This window comes from Macaca nemestrina, chromosome 13 (genome assembly GCF_043159975.1).
Source record: "Macaca nemestrina isolate mMacNem1 chromosome 13, mMacNem.hap1, whole genome shotgun sequence".
Taxonomy (NCBI): Eukaryota; Metazoa; Chordata; class Mammalia; order Primates; family Cercopithecidae; genus Macaca; species Macaca nemestrina.
In genome coordinates, this window is record NC_092137.1 from 104,052,242 (window position 1) to 104,070,797 (window position 18,556).

An 18,556-nucleotide genomic window follows, 5' to 3' on the forward strand; every position below is an offset into this window, starting at 1 on the left:
CAGCTACTTGGTAGGCTAAGGCAGGAGAAAAGCTTGAACCCGGGAGGCAAAGATTGAAATGAGCCGAGATGGTGCTAATGCTCTCCAGGCTGGCAGCAGAGCAAGACTCCATCTAAAAAAAAAAAAGAACCGTCAACCAGAAAACCACAGCCCTGAGAAAATAGAAATCGAGTGTTTCAAGGTGTTCAGTTGGCATAACAATGATGAGTCTACAGCTCATTTTCAAGATAAAAATATTCAGTTTATGGGAGTAAAAGCACCAATCCCCCTGAGTGTTTCAGAGCCTCCACCACTTCTGAAAGCATAGCAATTCAACAGCACAAGGGTTTGTGTGCCAACTTCGCTTGACTAATAAAGAGTTTTTCCCTGTCTATAGAGAAAGCTGCACCTGTGCACATGACAAGAGCATGAGCTACACTTCGCTTCACTTATTTTTTGAGGTAAACAGCTTGCTTGATCCAAATCCATATTATAGATGAATTTCCTAACACTGATAAAAGCACTTGGAAAATCCTCAAGTAATATTTTATACAGAAACATAACCGAAAAGAAAGGCAAATTCATATGTAGGAAAATAACCACTGCCCTCCTCATGTTACATGAGGTCCACTAGAATCACCTGATACCAGCTATTAGTCTGAGCCCTAATGTGTCATACAATGTTAAGGGTTCTTCTTGGCAAATTAGGTATTTATAAGAGCCAGTAGCCCTGTAAGTCTCAGTTAGTTGCAACTCATATTATTGAGTCCCCACTGGAACCTCCACAACATTGGTTCATGATACTCCCTGAGAAAGCTGGGAGAGGTGACTGACTGAAGTCCAAGTGTTGAATCTTCCTCATTATTAAAAGTCCCTGCTCACTAATGGCATTTCAATTAATATTCAGTTGGAAAGCATTTTCTTTGATTATGCCTCATTTTTGAAACATCTAGTCATAGCTCATCCAGAATGGCTTTGTCTGCAATCATCGTGTTGCATTTGTTTTGAGGCCTGATGATCTGTGAAAACCAACAGCCAATATGATTAAGTTGCTGTTCTCTTGGCAATGTGATCATCAGATGTAATCCTTGCAGTTTACCCGCTGTTATGGTTTTTACATTTCCAGGGCTTCCCTGACAATGGCACTGATGTGACTCCATCTAGCATCCATTGTTGTGAGAACTCTATTTGGCATATCATCGTTGTGGGCATGAACATAATGGAGACTTTCATAGGATGCCATGGTTAATATTCAATATTAGTCAAAATTTTTTCTAGTCCTAACCTGGGAACTCTACTTAGTTGGAAAAATACTATAGGTAAGGACAAGCATTTGGTAGAGTTTTAAAATAAAGAATACAAAGAAATTTTCTTAGCAAGAGCATCAACTATATGTGGTGCACAATGCCATTTTTGTATGGAATGTAACAAAGATTATTTAAATGTATATGAATACTATATATACTTGTAGCCAATATTTTATAAAATAAATGTATTTTCACTTCTATGTATATTATATACATATATGCACATTTTTCCATAAAGTAAATTTTAATTTTTTATACTGAAATACTAATTAGTTTTAATTTTGACTTTTATTTTCCCTTAATAACTTCATAATTTCATTACTAAATGTTCACATTTATACCACCAATTTAAGAAAAATATATTTGTGTATATCTAGGTAAAGGTGTAAATACTGTATTAAGAAGCTTTCATGCATTAGTGATTGGTAACTGGTTAAATATACAGCTCAGTGGGTGATAACAGGAAACATTTGTTTTCATGTTCATGGGTGCTCATGTTCACAATCATCTGGCTGATCAAGGAAGGGCTCAGCTGAGTGGTTTCTCTGAAGGGCACTGAGCTTGCCTTCAGTCTATAGATATCAATTTTCTGAGGACAAGGCTAAACAGCAGTGAGTACACATGACACAAGATTCTTGTGGCAGGTCTGAGGAGTCAACAACATCCCAAACCAAACTGCACAGTTGAATTTAAGCCCAATAATTTCTAACATAGTTTCACACATTTTAAATATATTCCTCTACTTCAGTGAGTACAAATTTTCAAGAAAATGTTAACTCCATTTAATTAAAAAGGTGTTTGATCATTCCATGGACAAATAATTGTGCTTTCAACCTTTACAACCTTGAAAATATTTGAAAACGTAAATTTGCATGAAGAGGAAAATAAAGCTGGATGTGTTTTCAACATGTGGCTTTAAATATATTTTTTTAATGGCCTCATTGGGGAAGAAATCATTTTAACTTATGTAAATGTTCCTTTTTGTCTCTCTTTTGTCCTGTAGAGTTGCCCAATAAGAGGTCCTCCCATGAGATGTGGAAGTCAGAAAAGAATGACTCAATATTCTCCATTGGTACTTAAGACAGACACAGGGACAGAGGTGAGGACTGGAGAAACATCTGGAAGGATGCTGTAGGAAGCTGTCAGCATCATAACACCCACCCTTACACTTCCACACAGGATTGAGGACCACATGGTTAGAAAGCCCATAATTAGGGGCACATGCATTCTCTTTTCTGAGGGAGCACCAGAGAATCCTGCTTCTAATATCTTCTTCATGACTACTATATCCTTGGCTTTGAAAGGTCGTAGTGGGAAAGTTAATCATAGGAATTGGATAATTCTTGTCATAGCCAACAGAGCCAAGAAACCAGGAGGAAAGGCACTCAGGGTGCAAAATATTGTTTCTAGAATGCAATTGAAATAGGCCCTATTATCCCATGGAACCAATTTTATGGATTTTTGAATAAACATAGATATTGACCCCTCCCCCAGTCTTAAAACTCCAGATAGTTACATTTGTCTTATCTGAGTTCTTTTTTCAAGAAGCCAACCATCAGGCCTCCAGATACCATAAAGGAGCTGAAACTTACATATCACTGAAACAGGACAGTGAGATCCTTCGCCCATTATGATTGCCTAACTGACCTCCTGCTTCCTATTGACCAAATTATCTTCCTTATCCCTCCCTATTTCCTGTTTTCCCACATTTCTTCCCTGCTCTATAAACCTCTAACTTTAGTTTCTCCCGGACATACATTTGTGAATGGTGTCCCATCTCCTTGGCTGCAGCACCTGATTAAAGCCTGTTCTTGGCAATACTTGTTGTCTTAGTGATTGGCTTTCTGTGTGCTGAGCAGCAGGATCTTCACTAAATCCCTGGCATTTCAATAACAAAGTTTTCTGCAAGCTTCACTGCTCTGGCTTATTGTAACCTGAAATCAAATTTACCCACAACTTCTGAGATAACTTGATATTATTCTAGGATTCGCTTTGTCCACCACTGCTTATTAGCCTGAGCTTGCCAGCTGCCAACCCTTCTTCGTGCCAATGAACTTTCTCAAAGAGCAATAGGTAATATTTTGCCTTTTTCATAAAATGCTAAGATTCTCTTGTTCTTCGAACATACTGAAGACCATTGAGTTTTCCTGTATGTCCCATATAGCAAATATTTCTTTGCAAGCAAAACATTAAATTTAGAGATTCATCTCTCCATTTTATTTAGACTTCAGTAGTTTAGACTCTAATTCTCTGTATTAAGACAATTCCTGCTTAGAATATCTATAGTGGCTTCTTCTGTGTTATTTGAATTCCAAACGAAGCCATAAACTAGACTCCTCAGGTGTCATGATCTCTGTCTCTATTAACTCAGGAGAGGCATTGCTATATCTGTGCAGCTGGGGCTGAGAAAGAGAAAAGAATTTGGGTACAGAGGTGACTTCATGTCTCCCTCTACCGACACCATCAGAGTGTGGCTGCATCTGAGGAACACTCTCAGCCCATGGAGGCATCAGGAGGAGCAGCTGGGGCAGCCCAGCCTCACATATCTGCTTCCCTGGGGGTTTATGATCGGGTGTGTAACACTGTGGGAGGGGCACTGTTATACTGTTGACAGTAATAAGTTGCAAAATCTTCAGGCTGCAGGCTGCTGATGGTGAGAGTGAATTCTGTCCCAGATCCACTGCCGCTGAACCTTGATGGGACCCCACTTTCCAAATTGGATGCGTAATAGATCAGGGGCTTCGGGGCTTTCCCTGGTTTCTGCTGATACCACGCTAAATAACTGCTAATGCCCTGACTTGCCCGACAAGTGATGGTGACTCTGTCTCCTACAGATGCAGACAGGGAGGATGGAGACTGGGTCATCTGGATGTCACATTTGGCACCTGAGGTTGGAAACATAAAAACAAATGTCCAAATAATTAATCATGTAGTAAGAGAACTTCCCTAAAAAGGCAGGCAGTACTGAGCTCACTGGCTTAGGTAAACTTCTAATGTTCCCTTCCTTACCTGGGAGACAGAGCAGCAGGAGTCCTAGGAGCTGAGCGGGGACCCTCATGTCCATGCTGTGTCCTGACCGGGTCTGACTCCTGCATGAAGCGTGCCTAGCCTATTAATAAGTCTTCAGGGCAGGAGGATGTGTTCTGGGAACATGCAAATGAGCAGGGGACAGGGCAGGCTGGGCACAGCTGCAGGGCTGGCTCATCTCAGTAACTCAGCACCAGCTCAGAGTCCCCAGGTGTCCCAGGTAAGACAATGGTAGCACAAATTTGTCTGAAGAGATATGTTTCTACTGGGGACTATTTTGTTATGAGAAACTTTTTTTCAGGTTTTTTTTTTTAATATTTGAAATATTCCTCAGGAGCCGATGGAGTAATATATTTCATTAGTGTGTGGGGATTATTTAGGAAAATATTCTCGTTTTTAGGAAACACATAGTACAACGTTAGATGGTAGGATTCTTAGGTCTTCAAAAGACTCTTGTATGATTCCAGTTAGTGAAGGGGATAAGTGAGCTATACTTGCAAAATTTCTGTGAGTTTAACATTGTTGTTTTCTAAAAACGTTAAAAATAAAATTTATTGACACGATGATACATATATGTATTTGTAAGTATTAGGTTAGTGTTATGCCATTATTCTTACCAGTATAAGATCAAGCAATTTACTTCAGATATACTAAGTTGATACCGTGTTTCCTCAATGCATGCAGTGCTCACAGATCCACCATTTCAAGAGCTACAGGTCTCTATAATACCCGGAGACTAAATGGAGTGCACCTTATTCTTGTTTTGGGCTCCTCCATAGTCTACCCTCTTCTCTGCCATTGAGTATTATTTCTCAAAGTTCTCCTCTTTTAGTGAGGGTGACCACTGCACGGAGGATGTCCCTGCCATGCACCATCAATGCCACTTTCCTCTTTTACATTTTATCTGTGACTGGCGATATCATCCTGATGCAGACACAAGCCTCCCTGTTAACATCTTTAGGAAAGAGACACTCAGTCTTGTATCAAGCAATTGCCTTTTGTGCATGGAGAAATCAGCTGGATCCAGATGAAACCATACACGGGTTTACACTTGTTATATTTCATCTCTCTAATGTACCCAAAAATGTCCCAGCCTGGCTCAATAGCAGGGGAAGTGGATCCAACTACATCAGCTTTAGTGGGCTGTGGCCTAGGGCTGTACAAAATTTTACTGATGCCTGAATAGGGAAGCCAAATCACAGTGCTGTAGCCTGTGCACAAACCTTCCTGCTGCATTGTAAGCTGCCCGAATTTTAAGGGAATTTGCTGATATTGGGAGAAAGGAAAAAAGTTCCATTTGTCCTCTAAATGTTTGCTGAAAATAAATTGACAAAATGAAGAATAATAAGAGAAAAGGCAAACAAAATTCATTTGAAGTGCAGCAGGATATCATAGCAGGGTGATTACCCAGATAATTCAGTGAGATCCAGTTGATTTTATTTTCTTTCTAGGGAAGAGGGAATTGGGAAGTGCAGGCAACCTAGAGAGAATAGATGAGAATAGAAGTGCATCTTCAAAAGAACAGGTAACAGCCTGCCTGGATAAAGTATCAATTCCCAGTCTCTTCTATTTTTGATTCCTGTTTTGTGTTAATCTTCCCTGATATAAAAATTCTCAGGAAGAATTTTCTTGAAAATTGGTTTCCTTCTGGAGAATCTGCTTTTAGGCAGATAAGGGATATTTAGGAAAAGCCTTTTTGTGCATTTGCTGCTTTCTAAATACTGTGGGTTTTACATATCATCATACAAATGCAGCATAGTTTGAGATGTTATTTCCCGGATTCCTTTACTTACAACCCACCTGCCAAGATGCTGTTCCAGAGAGATGCAGCTACAGACTGAAAGAGCTGTTGACCCCTGAACAATGTGGAGGTTGGGGCACTGAGCACTGGTGCAGTTGAAAACCTGTGTAGAACTTTTGCATTTCTAACTTAAGTACTAATAGCTTACTTTTGACTGCCAGCTTTAGTGATAAAATAAATAGTTGATTAACACTGCGTTTAAGTTATTTATATGATATACTCTATTATTCCAATAAAGCATGCTAAAGAAAAAAATGTTACTAACAAAACTATAAAAATGAGAAAATATATTTGCAACTTATTAATTGCTTGCTCACAGGTGACACACACAGAAGAAAATATAAGTGGATCTGCAAATTTCAAACCCAATTTATTCAAGGGTTAACTGGGCCAGGATGAATGTAGCAGTCCCCATCTGTAGTCTAGGGCTTTCCACTTTGCTGTACCTCTGCTCACTTAGAATGGCAGTATACATGTCTTATGTTCTTTACGGTCTTGGGCAGAGAACTCTGCCTGCATGCATTGCTGGCCAAACGGCCTGGAATGTATATCCCTTAGAAAGTGCTATGATTTGACACTGTCCTCCAGAATCCATCTGTTGTAAAGTTAATTCTCAGTATAATGGTATTGCCATGCGGGGCCTATTGGGATGTGTTTAGGTCGTCAGGGTGGAGCCCTCTAGTGGAATACATTAATGCCACTATACACAGGGATTAAAAGGCTGGGATGTCTCTCTCTCTCTCTCTCTCTCTCTCTCTCTCTCTTTCTTCTGTTCCTCTGTCATGATAAACTATGGCCTTCCTTCCTTTGAAGGACCCAAAACTCCTGGACTCATCTTGAAAATGGAGAAAGCAGACCTTAACCTGCCCATGCCTTGATCTTAAATTTCTCATTCTCCAGAAGTGTGAGAAAATAAATTTCTGTTCTTTATGAATTGCACAGTGACAAGGAATCTGTCATAGCAGCTTGAAATAGAACAAGAGAGACACCTGACAATCAGTGAGGACAGGATGAGGGTATACATACCCCAGCTTCCTAGTCTCCCAGGTGGAACAGCCCAGAGGAATTTAGTCCATGTTTCCACATGTGGTTGATCTTCAGTTCTCCTGAGTCAGGTGGGTTGTTGATGTGTCTTTTACCATTCATCTTCTGTTCCCTTCCTCACTTTCCTCCTTTCCTTCCAGTGTAAATTTGCTGCTTAAATGGGAATCATCATTGCTGGTGGACTGAAACTAAGATAGTAAAAAAAAAAAAAAAAAAAAAAAAAATTGTTATTCTTTTGTGAGGGGTATTAATCATCTCAAGTCTTATCATTTCTTTATCTTTGACATGTAAGAATATTCAGGAAACAATTTGTCTTTACCAATCTATTCTAGATTGAATTTATGCAATGATTTTTTTTTTCTGGGTATTAAAACCAAAAGTTAAGTTGTAAGCCACCAACCAGCTGAATGGACTCCTCTCTTGGCAGAGAGAACTTCAAAGAAATCTGAAAAACTCGGTTAGGCCATGACTGGCAGTTGGATTTAGATGTGCCTCATTATGCTCTCCTCCCTTTGGGGTTCAGACAAAACTGACCAGCATTATCACTACAGCTGAGATCTTTGGACTGATAAAACAGATACTTTGTAGCAATAAGATACCATACTCCAATATGACAGATAATAGGCCCTGAAGAAAATCTAAATATTTTACCCCAAAAGTATTTCTTTGACCTATTCGGAAGTGGCCCTGCAAAGCTGCCTGTTGTGGGGAAAATTTGCATTCTATAGAGAATCTCCTCCTGTTACTAAGTCTTTTTTAAAGAGTCTGACATTTTTTAAAGGTCTGATAAGCAACATTCACCATCTACTTTATTTGCTACCCATAGGATTCATCTATGTGACAAGAACCTTTGCTTCCACACCCCATTTTCTAGACTCAAGCATTTCTTTATGATGAATTCAACTCTTGAGACAGAGCTTAACTCTTTCAACCAGTAGCCAGTCAGGAAAGCTTTGAATCCACCTATGACCTGGAAGCCCCTGCTTGAAGCTTTCCGACCTTTCCAGGACAAACTAATGTATATCTGATATGTATTGATTTATGTCTTTGCCTGTAATTTCTGTGTCTCCCTAAAGTGCATAAAACCAATGTGCACTTGGGCACATATTTACAGGACTTCCTAAGTCCTGTAAATCCAACCACCTTGGGCACATATTTACAGGACTTCCTAAGGCTGTGTCACAGGACATAAGTCATATTTTTGGCAAAATAACTCTGTAAATTGATTGAGACCTGGCTCAGATACTGTTTTGTTTATACTGGGTCACAAACTTTGAAAATCCTCTAAAACTACCTACGCATCGATATATTAATCTACATTAGTGACATTGGAGTGAGTGAGCACACTCCAACAGATAAAAATCACAAGTTAGAGGAACCCGAGTCTGAGATTTTGTCCAGCTCTCTTGATTCATAAAAATACTTCATGATTTTTTAAATTTTACTTTAGAGAAGGACAACCCTGGGGAATATGTTTCTTCTTGGTGGAATCAATAATGTCCCACTCCAAAAGATGTCCATGTCCTTGTCTCTGGAACCCAAGTGTTATAGGAGCTATTAAGAAATTATTTTAGGCAACGAGAGAGGAAAGGGGGTCCTTGGGAAGGTTTTGTTTCTTTTAGAGCAGCTCTAGAAAAGCTTCTTGTCTAGCAGGAAAGCCCTGGCTCTTAGAGCCAGGCTTGAAAGCTTTCCCATGCAAATGCCAGCCATTAGAAACTGAATTCACCCAAACATGGCAATTCCCACCATCTTCTTCCTTGTCAACACTTGTGCTTGGAGAAAAACCTAGAAAGATGCTGTAGGAAGTGGAGAGCAGCAGCACCCCACCGTTAAGCTTTCAGACAGGACTGAGAACCACATGGTTAGATAGTCCATACTTCAGGGACAGATGAATTCTATTTTCCGAGGGAGTACTAGAGAATCCTGCTTCTACTATCAACTTTCCTGACTACTATATCCTTGGCTTTGAAAGGTTGTAGTGTAAAAGTTAATCATAGGAATTCAGTAATTCTTGTCATGCCCAACAGAACCAAGAAACCAGGAGGGAAAGGCACTCAGGGTGCAAAATACTGTTGCTAGAACTCAGTTGAAATAGGCCCTATTATCCCATGGATCTAATGTTTATGTTTTTTTGAATAAACATAGAAACTGACTCCCCCAGTCTTAAAACTCAAAATAGTTACATTTGTTAATCTGAGTTCTTTTTTCAGGAAACCAACCATCAGGCCTCTAGATACTATCAAGGACCTGAAAGTTACATATCACTGAATTGGAAGAGTGAGACATCAGACCCTTTGCCCACTATGATTGCCTAACTGACCTCCTGCTTCCTGTTGATCAAATTATTTTCCTTACCCCCTCATTCCTGTTTTCCCACGTTTCTTCCCTGCTATAAAAACCCCTAATTTTAGTAGTTCAGGGAGATACATTTGCAAATGGTGCCCCATCTCCTTGGCTGCAGCACCTGATTAACACCTGTTCCTTGCCAATGCTTGTTGTCTTAGTGATCGGCTTTCTGTGTGGTGAGCAGCAGGATCTTCACTGAATCCCTGGTATTTCAGTAACAAAATTCTCTGCAAGCTTCACTGCTTTGGCTCATTGTAACCTGAAATCAAATTGATCCACAACTTCTGAGATAACTTGACATAATTCTAGGATTCACTTTGTCCACCACTGCTGACCAGCCTGAGCTTGCCAGCTCCCAACCCTTGCTAGTGCCAATGAACTTTCTCAAAGAGTCATAGGTAACATTTTCCCTTTTCCATAAAATGCTTACTTCTCTTTGTTCTTCCAACATATTGAAGACCATTGAGTTTTCCTGTATGTCTCATTTGGCAAATACTTCTTTGCAAGTAAACATTAAATTTAGAGATTCATCTCTCTATTTTATTTTATTTTTTTATTTTATTTATTTTTTGTTGAGACAGAGTCTTGCTTTGTCGCTCATCTCTCTATTTTATTTAGACTTCAGTAGTTTAGACTCTAATTCTCTGTATTAAGACATTTCATGCTTAGAATATCTATAGTGGCTTCTTCTCTGTTATATGAGTTCCAACTGAAGCCATAAACTAGACTCCTCAGGTGTCATGATCTCTGTATTTATCAAATCAGCAGAGGCATTGCTATGTCTGTGCAGCTGGGGCTGAGAAAAGAAAAAGAAATTGGGATGCAGAGGTGACTTCATGTCCCCCTCTACCGACACCATCAGAGTGTGGCTGCATCTGAGGAACCCTCTCAGCCCATGGAGGCATCAGGAGGAGCAGCTGGGGCAGCCCAGCCTCACACATCTGCTTCCCTGGGGGTTTATGTTCGGGTGTGTGACACTGTGGGAGGGTAACTATTACGCTGTTGACAGTAATAAACTGCAAAATCTTCAGGTTGCAGGCTGCTGATGGTGAGAGTGAATTCTGTCCCAGATCCACTGCCGCTGAACCTTGATGGGATCCCACTTTGCAAATTGGATGCATCATAGATCAGGAGCTTAGGGGCTTTCCCTGGTTTCTGCTGATACCAGGCTAAATAACTGCTAATGCCCTGACTTGCCCGACAAGTGATGGTGACTCTGTCTCCTACAGATGCAGACAGGGAGGATGGAGACTGGGTCAACTGAATGTCACATCTGGCACCTGAGATTGGAAACAGAAAAACAAATATCCACACAATTGTAAGAGAAGTTCCCTGAAGAGCCAGGCTGTACTGAGCACACTGGGCCAAGTAAATTCCTAATGTTCCCCTTCCTTACCTGGGAGCCAGAGCAGCAGGAGCCCGAGAAGCTGAGCGAGGACCCTGATGTCCATGCTGCGTCCAGACTGGGTCTAACTCCTGCACGAAGTGTAACCAGCCTATTAAGAAGTCTTCAGGGCAGGAGGATGTGCCCTGCGAACATGCAAATGAGCAGGGAATGGGGCAGATGGGGCACAGCTGCAGGGCTGGCTCATCAGAGTAACTCAGTACCAGCTCAGTGTCCCCAGGTGTTCCAGGTAAGAACAGGGTAGCACAAATTTGTTGGCAGAGAATGTGTTTCTACTGGGGACTATTTTGTTATGAGAGACAATTTTTAGGTTTTTTTTTTTTTGACAGTTTGAAATATTCCTCAGGAGTCGATGGAGTAATGTATTTCATTGGTGTATGGGGATTACTTAGGAGAACATTCTTGTTTGTAGGAAATACATAATAAAATGTTAAACGGTATGATTCTCAGGTCTTCAAAAGACTCTCAAATGATTTTTGTTAGGGAAGGGTGTACTTTGTCCTATACTTGCAACATTTCTGTGAGTTTAACATTGTTCCTTTATAAAAAAATTAAAAATAAAATTTATTGACATGATGCTATGTATATTTGTAAGTATTAGGTAATGGTGTTATGCCATTGTTCTTACCACTATAAGATCAAGCAGTTTACTACAGAAGCACAGAGATGATACCATGTTTTCTCAATGCATGCAGCACTCACAGATCCACCATTATCAAGAGCTGCAGGTCTCTGTAATACCCAGAGACTAAATGGGCTGCAGCTTATTCTTGTTTTGGGCACCTTCATAGTCTACCTTCTTTTCTGCCACTGAGTGTTATTTCCCAAATTTCATCTCTCTTAGTGAGGGTGGTCACTGCACGGAGCATGTCTCTGCCATGCACCATCAATGCCACTTTCTTCTTTTACTTTTTATCAGTGATTGGGACATCACCATGACCCAGACACCAGCAACCCTGTTAACATTTTTAGGAAAGAGACACTGAATCTCTTATCAAGCAATTGCCTATGTACATGGAGAAAGCAGTTTGATCCAAATGAAACTGGAAATGATTTGCAATCATTATATCGCACATCTCTAATATACCCAAAAATGTCCCAACCTGGCTCAGTAGCAGGGGAAGTGGATCTAACTATATGAACATCAGTGGGCTGCAGCCTAGGGCTGTGCAAAATTTTACTGATGCCTGACTTCGTGAGCCAAATCACAGTGCTTCCTCCCTTCCTGCAAATCCCATGCACAAAACTTCCTGCTGCTTTCTAAGCCACCAGAATTTTAAGGGACTTGGTTATATTGCAAGAAAGGAAGGAAGTTTCATTTGTCCTCTAAATAAACTGACAAAAGGAAGAATAATAAGAGAAAAGGCAAACAAAATTAATCTGAAATGCAGCAGGATGTCATAGCAGGGTGATTCCCAGATAATTCCGTGAGATCCAGTTGTTCATATTTCCTTTCTAGGGAAGAGGGAATTGGGAAGTGTTGGCAACCTGGAGAGAATAGATGAGAATAGAATGCATCTTCAAAAGGACAGGTAACAGCCTGCCTGTATAATGTATCAATTCCCAGTCTCTTCTATTTTTGATTCCTGTTTTGTGTTAAACATAAACATATCCTGATACAAAAATTCTCAGGAAGAATTTTCTTGAAAATTGGTTTCCTTCTGAAGAATTTGGTTTTAGGCAGATAAGGGATATTTAGGAAAAGCCTTTTTGTGCATTTGCTGCTTTCTAAATGACGTGGGTTTTACATAATCATCATACCAATGCAGCATAGTTTGAGATGTTATTTTCTGGATTCCTTTACTTGCAACCCACCTGCCAAGATGCTGTTCCAGAGAGATGCAGCTACAGACTGAAAGGGCCGTTGACCCCTGAACAACGTGGAGGTTGGGGCACTGACCACTGGTGCATCAGATGAAAACCTGTGTAGAACTTTTGCATTTCTAACATACGTTAGAAAGGCTAGACTGCTAGGCTTAGTGATAAAATAAATAGTTGATTAAGACTTTTTAAGAGTTATTTATATCATATACTCTATTATTCCAATAAAGCATGCTAAAGAAAAAATGTTATTAAGAAAACTATAAAAATGAGAAAACATATTTACTACTTATTAAGTGCTTGCTCACGGGTGGCTCACATGTGAGAAAATATAAGTGGATCTGCAAATTTCAGACCCAAGTTATTCAAGGGTTAACTGTACCAGGATGAATGTAGGAGTCCCCCTCTGTAGTCTACGGCTTTCCCTTTGCTGTACCTCTGCTCATTTCCAATGGCAATATACATGTCTTATGTTCTTTACAGTCTTGGGCAGAGAATTCTGCCTGCATACATTGCTAACCAAATGGCCTGGAATGGGTATCTCTTAGGCAAGTTCTGTGGTTTCAGAGTGTCCTCCAGAATCCATGTGTTGAAAAATTAATTCTCAGTGTAGAGGTAACGCCAAATGGGGCCTATTGGGATGTGCTTAGGTTGTCAGGGTGGAGCCCTCTAGTGGAATACACTAATGTCACTATAAACAGGCATTGTAGTGCTGGGATCCCTCTCTCTCTGTCTCTGTCTCTCTCTCTCTCTCTCTCTCTCTCTCTCTCTCTCTCTCTCTCTCTCTCTCTCTCTGTCTCTCTCTCTCTCTCCTGCTCGTCTGTCATGTTAAGACATGGCCTTCCTTCCTTTGAAGGACCCAAAACTCCAGGCATCATCTTGAAAGCAAAGAAAACAGACCTTAACCTGCCCATGCCTTGATCTTAAATTTCCCGTTTTCCAGTAGTGTGAGAAAACAAATTTGTGTTCTTTATGAATTACACAGTGACAAGGAACCTGTTATATCAGCTTGAAAGAGAACAAGAGAGACAGCTCACAATCAGTGAGGACATGATGAGGTGCACACATACCCCAGCTTCGTCATCTCTCAGGTGGAACAGCCCAAAGGAATTTAGTCCATGTTTCCACATGTGGTCGATCTTCAGTTATCCTGAGTCAGGTGGGTTGTTGATGTATCTTTTACCATTCATCTTCTGTTCCCTTTCTCACTTTCTTCCTTTCCTCCTAGTGTAAATTTGCTGCCTAAACAGGAATCCTCATTGCTGGTGGACCCAAACTAAGCTAGTAAAAAAAAAAAAATCATTAATCTTTTTTATGAGGGGCATTTCTCATCTGAATTCTAATAATTTCTTTTTCTTTGACATGTAGGAATATTTAGGAAGCACTTAATTTTTCTTTACCAATCTATTTCAGATTGAATTTTTGCAGTGATTTTTTTTTTTTTTCTGTGTGTTAAAATCAAAAATTAAGTTGTAGGCCACAAACCAGCTGAATGGACTCCACTTTTGGCAGAGAGTACCTCAAAGAAATTTGAAAAACTAAGTTAGGCCATGATGACAGATGGGTATAGATGTGCCTCATTGTACTCTCCTGACCAAACAGATGCTTTGTAGCAGTAAGATACCATACTCCAACATGACAGAGAAAAATCTGAATATTTTACCCTAAAAATATTTCTTCATCGTATTCTGAAGTGGCCCTGCAAAGTTGCCTGTAGTAAGGGAAATTTTCATTCTTGAGAGAATCTCCTCCCCTTACTAAGTCTTTTCCTGAGAGTCTGACTTTTTTTTTTTTTTTAATGTCTGATAGGCACCATTCACCATCTACTTTGTCTGCTACCCACAGGATTCTTCCACATGACAAGAACCATGGCTTCCACACCCCCTTATCTAAACTCAAGTATTTCTTTATGATGAATTCAACTCTTTAGGCAGACCTTAACTCTTTCAACCAGTGGCCAGTCAGAAAACCTTTGAATCCGTGTATGATCTGGAGCCCCTGCTTCAAGATATCCTACCTTTCTAGGACAAACTAACCAGCATTGTCATTACAACAGAGATCTTTGGACTGACAAAACAGATACTTTTTAGCAACAAGATACCATACTCCAACATGACAGATAATAGGCCCTGGAGAAAATAAAAATATTTTACCCTAAAAATATTTATTTGACATATTCTGAAATGGCCCTGCAAAGCTGCCTGTTGTGGGGAAAATTTGCATTCTATAGAGAATCTCCTCCGCTTACGAAGTCTTTTCTGAAGAGTCTGACATTTTTTAAAGGTCTGATAAGCAACATTCACCGTCTACTTTATTTGCCACCCATAGGATTCATCTACATGACAAGAACGCCCCGTTTTCTAGACTCAAGCATTTCTTTATGGTGAATTCAACTCTTTAGGCAGAGTTTAACTTTTTCAACCAGGAGCCAGTCAGGAAAGCTTTGACTGCACCTATGACCTGGAAGCCCCTTCTTCATGATATCCTACCTTTCCAGGAAAAACTAATGTATATTTTATGTGTATTGATTTATGTCTTTGCCTGTAATTTCTGTGTCTCCTAAAGTGCATAAAATCAATGTGTAATCCAACCACCCTGTGCACATGTTTGCAGGACCTCCTAAGGCTGTGTCACAGGCCATAAGCCATATATTTGACAAAATAAACCTGCAAATTGATTGAGACCTGTCTCAGATAGTGTTTTGCTTACATTGGGTCACAAAATTTAAAAATGCCTAAACTGCAGCAGCCCGGCATTCGTCCAGGGCCTCCTCCCCCAGGATCTTGCTTCAAGTACTGGAAATCTGGCCACTGGGCCGAGGAATGCCCACAGCCTGGGATTCCTGCTAAGCTGTGTCCCATCTGTGTGGGACCCCACTGGAAATTGGACTGTCCAACTCACCTGGCAGCCACTCCCAGAGCTCCTGGAACTCTGGCCCAAGGCTCTCTGACTCCTTCCCAGATCTTCTCAGCTTAGCAGCTAAAGACTGATGCTGCCTAATCGCCTTGGAAGCCTCCTGGACCATCGCAGACACTCTGGGTAACTCTTACAGTGGAGGGTAAGTCCGTCCCCTTCTTAATCAATGTGGAGGCTACCCACTCCACATTACCTTCTTTTCAAGGACCTATTTCCCTTGCCCCCATAAGTGTTGTGGGTACTGATGGCCAGGCTTCTACACCTCTTAAAACTCCCCAACTCTCGTGTGAACTCAGACAACATTCTTTTATGCACTCCTTTTTAGTTATCCTCACCTGCCCAGTTTCCTTATTAGGTCTAGACATTTTAACAAAACTATCTGCTTCCCTGACTATTCCTGGGCTAGAGCCACACCTTATTGCCACCCTTTTCCTCACTTCTAAGCCACCTTCCCATCTTCCCCTTGTGTCTCCCTGACTTAATCCACAAATATAGGATACCTCTATCCCTCCCTGGTGACTGATCATGCACCCCTTACCATCCCGTTAAAACCTAATCACTGTTACCACTAGAGCCTGTTATCACCCACCTGTGACAACATGGCCTCTTAAAGCCTACAAATTCTCCTTACAACTCCCCTATCCTACCCATCCAGGAACCGGACAAATCTTACAGGTTGGTTCAGGATATTTGCCTTATTAATCAAATCGTCTTTCCCATCCACCCTATAGTGCCAAACACCTATACCCTCCTATCTTCAATACCCCCTTCCACAACTCACTATTCTGTTATTGACCTCAAAGACACCTTCTTTACTATCCCCTTGCATCCCTTCTCTCAGCCTCTTTTTGCCTTTACTTGGACTGACCCTGACACCCACCAATCCCAACAACTCACCCGGACTGTTTTGCCCCAATGCTTCAGGGACAGCCCACACTACTTTGGCCAGGCCCTTTCTCATGGTCTGCTTTCTTTTCACTCATCTGCCTCCCACCTTTTCAATAGTTTGATGTTCTTCTTTGCAGCCCCTCTTACCAATCTTCCCAGCAGGACACTATCCTGCTTCTTCAACATCTCTATTCAAAGCGGTACTGAGTATCCCCCTCCAAGGCCCAAATTTCTTCCCCTGGTGTTACCTATCTCGGTTTAATCCTCCATCAACATACACACACCCTTCTTGCAGACCGTGCTCGGTTAATCTCCCAGACCCCAATCCCCACCACCGAACAAGAACTCCTTTCCTTCTTATGCATTGTTGGATATTTCTGACTCTGGACACCTGGCTTTGCTATCCTAACCAAACCACTTTACAAGCTCACAAAAGGTAACTTAACTCATCCCTTAGGCCCTAAGTCTTTGCCCCATTCTTCTTTTTGCTCTCTCCAAAAGGCCCTGTAGCGAGCTCCCACACTAGCACTCCCCGACTCGTCCCTTCCTTTTTCCTTACACACAGCTGAAATACAAGGCCGTGCTGCTGGAGTCCTCACACAGGAGCCAGGCCCATGGCCTGTTGCCTTTCTATCAAAACAACTTGGCTGAGCGCGGTGGCTCACGCCTGGAATCCCAGCACTTTGGGAGGCCGAGGCGGGTGGATCACGAGGTCAGAAGATTGAGACCATCCTGGCTAACATGGTGAAACCCTGTCTCTACTAAAAATACAAAAAATTAGCCAGGCGTGCTGGCAGGCACCTATAGTCCCAGCTACTCGGGAGGCTGAGGCAGGAGAATGTCGTGAACCCGGGAGGCAGAGCTTGCAGTGAGCAGAGATCGCGCCACTGCACTCCAGGCTGGGCAACAGAGCGAGACTCTGTCTCAAAAAAAAAACAAAACAAACAAACAAAAAAAAACAACTTGACCTCACAACTCTGGTGTGGCCCTGATATTTTCGTGCAGTGGCAGCTGCTGCTGTAATACTTCTGGAAGCCCTCAAACTCACAAGCTATGCTCCACCTACCCTCTACCGTTCTCATAACCTTCAAGCATTAATATCCTCCTTACACCTTTCACACTTAACTATCTGCTCCTCGACTCCACCAGTTCTATTCATTCTTTATTGAAACCCCAACAGTAACTATTGGCCATGGGCATGATTTCAACCCAGCTTCTCACTTAGTACCCAACACAAGTCCTCAACCACATTACTGTATTTCCCTGATACACATAGCATCTTCCTCCTTTCCTCATATTTATATTCTTCCAATTCAAAATTCAGACTACCCAATCAATTGTCACCAGCTAATGTTGGATGTACTGATGTGTCCCACAACTCTATTATCAAAACTGCTGCACTTCCTCCCTCCACCACTTCCCAACAAGTCAAACTGATTGCTATAACTCGTGTGCTCTCTCTCGCTAAGGGAATGCACATTAACATTTATACTGACTCCAAATATGCTTTGCACATCCTCCATAACCATGCTGCCATCTGGGCTGAAAGAGGCATCCTTACCACACAAACCTCTTCCATTACCAATGCCTCCCTAATAAAGGTCCTCCTTAAGGCTGCTCTCCTGCTAGCCAAGCCTTTAGTCATTCATTGTAAAGGACACCAGAAACCTACTTATCTTATTGCAAAAGGAAATGCCTATGCCGACAGGACAGCAAAAGAAATAGCCAATGACTCCACACCCGTTAATATTCCACCTCCCACTCCAGAGGGCCAGCATGTTTCTTCGTCATCTATCAATCCCACATAATCTTCTGAAAACCTGCCTTTCCAGTCTTTTGCAACTCAGGGCAAGTGGTTCTTAAATCATGGAAAATTCATTCTTCCTGCCTCACAAGCTCAGTCCATGCTTTTTTCCCTTCGTGACCACTTCCATGTGGGATACAAGCCTCTGACTCGCCTCCTGCAGCCCCTCATCTCCTTCTCTTCATGGAAATCCATCCTTAAGACCATCACCTCTCAAT

At 41.3% G+C, this 18,556-nt stretch overlaps 1 long non-coding RNA gene and 2 gene segments (V, D, J or C); 1 reads left to right on the forward strand and 2 right to left on the reverse strand.

Moving 5' to 3' along the window:
* Positions 1–3,487: 3,487 nt before the first annotated feature.
* LOC105471752 (immunoglobulin kappa variable 1-16-like) lies at positions 3,488–4,380 on the reverse strand. The segment is given in 2 exon segments: positions 3,488–4,171; positions 4,296–4,380. Coding segments are annotated over 2 exon segments (378 nt in total).
* Positions 4,381–10,446: 6,066 nt separating this feature from the next.
* On the reverse strand, positions 10,447–10,984 carry LOC105471751 (immunoglobulin kappa variable 1-9-like). The segment is given in 2 exon segments: positions 10,447–10,784; positions 10,901–10,984. Coding segments are annotated over 2 exon segments (378 nt in total).
* Positions 10,976–15,395, forward strand: LOC105471750 (uncharacterized). The gene is made up of 3 exons (XR_981329.2): positions 10,976–11,138; positions 13,716–13,889; positions 14,576–15,395. It is a non-coding gene; the product is annotated as an uncharacterized lncRNA (long non-coding RNA).
* Positions 15,396–18,556: the final 3,161 nt, after the last annotated feature.